The 2989-nt window shown below is 47.1% G+C and overlaps 1 protein-coding gene across 1 annotated transcript in view; it reads right to left on the bottom strand.

Annotated features, from left to right (window-relative positions):
- TMC3 (transmembrane channel like 3) overlaps nucleotides 1–2989 on the bottom strand; it is a 44477-nt gene that overhangs the window by 33196 nt on the left and 8292 nt on the right. Inside the window, exon 4 of the mRNA XM_007470075.1 lies at nucleotides 26–107. Coding sequence (XP_007470137.1) covers nucleotides 26–107 — 82 coding nt within the window. The remainder of the gene's footprint in view (nucleotides 1–25; nucleotides 108–2989) is intronic.

Genomic DNA, 2989 nt, shown 5'->3' with positions numbered 1-2989 from the left:
CGCTCTTCCAAGTACCAACACTTACTCTCGATTTTCTTTATCCTCATTTCCCAGGGGATGAAGATGACCACAAAGTTACAGGCCAGACGAGCAAACTTCCGCCACAGCTAGACAGGAGGGAGTAGGATTAGAGGACTTGACATTCGTGAAGACGGCAATGCCTTTGTGGAATGAGGGTCCTAAATGGAGGCGAGGCCCGCAGACACACCAGTTGATACCTTTCATTATGATTTCCCAGGCCTTTAGGGAGCCCTAGGACCAAAGCAGCCGCTCGTCTTCTCTGGGCTCCTGCCCAGGTGAAGGCTCCTGTTTAGGGCTCTGAGCTGCGGTGTCTGTATTGAGGTGCATATTCTCTAGGGTTTCAGCCTGCCTTATTCACACCACTCCTGCTGTGAGGACTAAGAACTACTTGAGGAATGATGTCCAAATACACCCCCTTGGTCCCCTTCGGGAGTGGGGCTCAGGAATCCACATGGCTCACACACTCCCCAGTGATTACAGTTCCCGTCCCTATTTAAGGACCAAGAGTCTAGAACATACCCTGAAAATGAGCCCCATTGTGTGCCTCCCATCCTGCAGCTGGAGCTCATCTCCCAGCCTCTCTCCTGGCCAAAGTTGCCAAAATAAGGTCTGGAAATCTGTCTTGGATGTTTAAGACACAATCGCCAAAAGTTCAAAAATCTTTTTTTTTTTTTTTTCTCAAAGGAGAATAAAGCAAAATGTGAAAATGTGCCCTGACACTGGGCTTTCTCTCCCACAACATTAGCAGGTTGTTCATTTTAACACACAAACCATGTGGGTTTGTGTTGGAAGCAAATGATATCATTGCAGAAAGAAGGGCTACAAATGTAATTACAACCTTCTGAACTATAAGACAGCACGTGGTCCTGATGCAGACATGCATGATTATGTTATCCTGAATATGTCTGCTGAGGCCAAAACGGCTGCTTGTAAATGAAAATCTACTTGAATGTTATCAGAAGTTGGAATTGTTCACTTTCTGCTCATGATTTAAGATCCAACTCAAATACAGCTACTCCCATGGAGACCTCACACAGATTCTCTGTAGCCAGAAATACATTCTTCCATCTGTAAACTTCCCCAGCTATCATTCTGGTCTCTGATAATGCTTATCACATCCTAGCTTATATTGCCTCTATATTGAGAGGCACCTGGCTTTTTCTTCTCCAGCACTGAGAGGAAGACCATGGCTTTCTGATTTTTCATCCCCTACAGCAGACAGAGGCAGAATGCCCAGTATCCTTTGGGGAGGGTTTGGTGTTGAAAGCATTTGAGTTTCTGGTCCATTGTAAAGTCGTTAAGAGTCCTCAATTGGCAGAGGAGCTGTCTAGGAGGGGAGAATGGCCAGTAGGAGCCTGTGGATTAGCATGAGCTGGGCATTTTATAGAAGAGAATAAAGGAGAGAGGAGTGAGATGAGGTCCAATAGTTAGGTCATGGCCAGATCAGGTGGGTTAGAGGAAGGAGTTTGGATTTGATTCTAAGTGTGATGAAACTCTATCTATCTTATCTATCTACCATTCATTATTATTATTAGTTTTAAAAATAAGTTTATTTTATTTATTTAGTTAGTTTTGGCTGCGTTGGGTCTTTGTTGCTGTGCACGGCCTTTCTCTAGTTGCCGCAAGCAGGGGCTACTCTTTGTTGCTGTGCATGGGCTTCTCATTGCGGTGGCTTCCCTTGTTGCGGAGCATGGGCTCTAGGTGCGCGGGCTTCAGTAGTTGTGTCTTACGGGCTCTAGAGCGCAGGCTCAGTAGTTGTGGCACACGGGCTTAGTTGCTCCGTGGCATGTGGGCTCTTCCCAGACCAGGGATTGAACCCGTGTCCCCTGCATTGGCAGGTGGATTCTTAACCACTGCACCACCAGGGAAGTCCCTATCATTCATTATTTTAATTAAAGGATGGCATGCGTAGTTTACTGTATCAAAGATTTCCCTGGCTCCTATGTGGAAGAGAGTGGAAGATGGAGGGACGTGAGTGGAAACAGGAAGATCTGTTATGAGGCCAGTCAGTCTATACACCATCGTGGGCAGGTACCTTTAGCTTCTGCACAGAGGAAGCGTTCTTGCCAAATCATGCCATGAAGCCTCTCAGGAATAATGACGTCCCTTGCTGGTATCATGTGAGAAACCAAGGACATAGACTATTCGAACTAGAAGACATCTTAGGAATCAAGCATGAAAACCTCATCAGGTTCCAAGTCATTACCCAGAGCAGGGAAACAATGGCAGAAGGACCTAGGTGTCCTGACTCTTGGTGTTTGGTGTTCCATGTGCCCAGGGTAGCATTTCTGCCTACGTGACTCCTTGGGTCCTGGTGGTCTCACATGTTCAGACCTTGCTTTCTTATGAAACACAGAAATAAACTGGTGCTAAAGGCAGATTGTCTGTAACGAGGTGTTTTCCTGCTGGAATCAAGGAGAAACCCATGTGCACAGAGGATGCAGGTGGGACACAGTGGGAGGGACTCCAGAGGATGACTTGTGCTCTGGAACAGGGATTCCCAAGAGAGGATAGAGTGGCAGCCCTGGTGAGTGGTGATCAGGATCTCAGTCTTGGGAATCATGGGAGAAAGTGTACAGTAGTTATACTATACAAAATTTACTATTTGAAAAACGAAGTTATCATTTTTCTAAGAGAAACTCAAGACTGTAAATAGAGACAAAACTCACTGGGCTGCAGGTAATAGCTAGATAGCTTCTGTTTTCTCTACTTTGGAGTGGCTGCTGATCCTCAGGGGTCTGTATTAAAATTTCCAGTGTAAAAAAATTCTAAATAGGGGCTTCCCTGGTGGTGCAGTGCTTGAGAGTCCGCCTGCCAATGCAGGGGAACACGGGTTCATGCTCTGGTCCGGGAAGATCCCAGGTGCCGCGGAGCGGCTAGGCCCATGAGCCATGGCCGCTGAGCCTGCGCGTCCGGAGCCTGTGCTCCGCAACGGGAGAGGCCACAACAGTGAGAGGCCCGCGTACAG

The sequence above is a fragment of the Lipotes vexillifer genome, unplaced genomic scaffold, assembly GCF_000442215.2.
Source record: "Lipotes vexillifer unplaced genomic scaffold, Lipotes_vexillifer_v1.1 scaffold532, whole genome shotgun sequence".
In the NCBI taxonomy this organism is placed as follows: Eukaryota; Metazoa; Chordata; class Mammalia; order Artiodactyla; family Lipotidae; genus Lipotes; species Lipotes vexillifer.
The sequence above is the reverse complement of the archived record's forward strand: the minus strand, read 5'-3'. Positions and strand labels throughout refer to the sequence as shown.